Consider the following 1247-nt stretch of genomic DNA (forward strand, 5'->3'; position numbering starts at 1 on the left):
CAACAGTTTCTGTCAGCCCCCCCCCATTCCCTCCTTGCACGCCCCTCCATCCCCCCACCCGCGGCGGGACTGTCTATGGATTTCTCTCCTCTCTCTGTCTCACACACATTTTATTTGAAAGCATTGAATAAGTAGCTCAGGCTCTCGCTCAGACTTAAGGGGCTGATGAACTACGCCCCCGCCGCAACCAGCTTTCTCTGCACCCCAATCCATCCCCGCTCCAGACGACGGGCTTAGATTCTGCTATCACGTAGGCAGTGAGACTGGGAAAGACGGGAGGCCTCCCAAGAAACCATCAAGACAGATATCCGCTGGTTTTAGGGTGTTCCCCAAGGCAAGCATCTGGGGCGCCTCCGGCAGATGCTCGCCCTCGGGGCCGACCAGGAGGCTGTAGCCTTGCAAGGCGCCACCGCCCAGAGCCCAAGTCCGGGTTGGAGGGGTGGGCGGCACCGCCTCTCAGGGGACGTTCTCTCCACTTTGGAGAGAAAGGAAGGAAGAAATGCACCATAGGAAAATGGGCTTCGACTTTTTGTGCCTGTGCTTTCATGGAAGTCGCCAGCTCTCCGGCTGCTTAAGATGCTACTCAGAAGCGCGCCCAGCCAGGCAGTGGCCATCCACGCTAAGTCCTCGTGTTTTGGTTGGCGAGCACTTTGGGTAGCACCGCGATACACAATAGCCACCAGGGCTAGGAGAGATGCTCGCTATGCTTACCTGTTGGCAAAAATAAAATGCAAAATAAAAAAATTTAATTTGGAAACTAACACGCGGTGACATCTCTTAGAACCACAGCTCGCTCTTCAGACAAAAGCCAATTTTACCACCGCGCAAACCCATTGAGCCCTGGAAGTTCCGTTTGCGGCACTTTGGCGCCCTCTGGCTGTATCAGGATTGCTTGCTTGTTCTGCTTCATCCTGAAAGAATAGCGGGGGTAATGGAAATGTATGTTGCCTTCTTGGTTGGATCTACCCTCATGAGTGAAGCATAGATTTGGGGCAAGCCAGCCTTCCACGTCCTGGATGATAAAACACAACTACGTTTAGGGAAATGAATGCCAAAGGTAAGTGCTGTCAGTATCTCATCTTGGGGGGTGGAGGTCACTTTCCTTTAATAGAAAAATAAATAATAGAACTTTAATAAGATTGGCAAAGGAAGTGCCACATTTTAAATCAAAAAGTGATGGGGGAAAGGTGAAAATATTTTGTGGTGGCTGCTACTTCCTCCTCCTCCTCCTCCTCCTCCTCCTCCTC

At 51.7% G+C, this 1247-nt stretch overlaps 1 protein-coding gene across 2 annotated transcripts in view; it reads left to right on the forward strand.

Moving 5' to 3' along the window:
- Window positions 1-27: 27 nt before the first annotated feature.
- LOC116083747 overlaps window positions 28-1247 on the forward strand; it is a 4902-nt gene continuing 3682 nt past the window's right edge. For both annotated transcript variants that reach the window (XM_031360521.1, XM_031360522.1), the window contains exon 1: window positions 28-1057. In XM_031360521.1, the coding sequence (XP_031216381.1) occupies window positions 1045-1057 (13 nt within the window). In that variant the 5' untranslated portion in view covers window positions 28-1044. The remainder of the gene's footprint in view (window positions 1058-1247) is intronic.

Source organism: Mastomys coucha, unplaced genomic scaffold, assembly GCF_008632895.1.
Source record: "Mastomys coucha isolate ucsf_1 unplaced genomic scaffold, UCSF_Mcou_1 pScaffold8, whole genome shotgun sequence".
Lineage (NCBI taxonomy): Eukaryota > Metazoa > Chordata > Mammalia > Rodentia > Muridae > Mastomys > Mastomys coucha.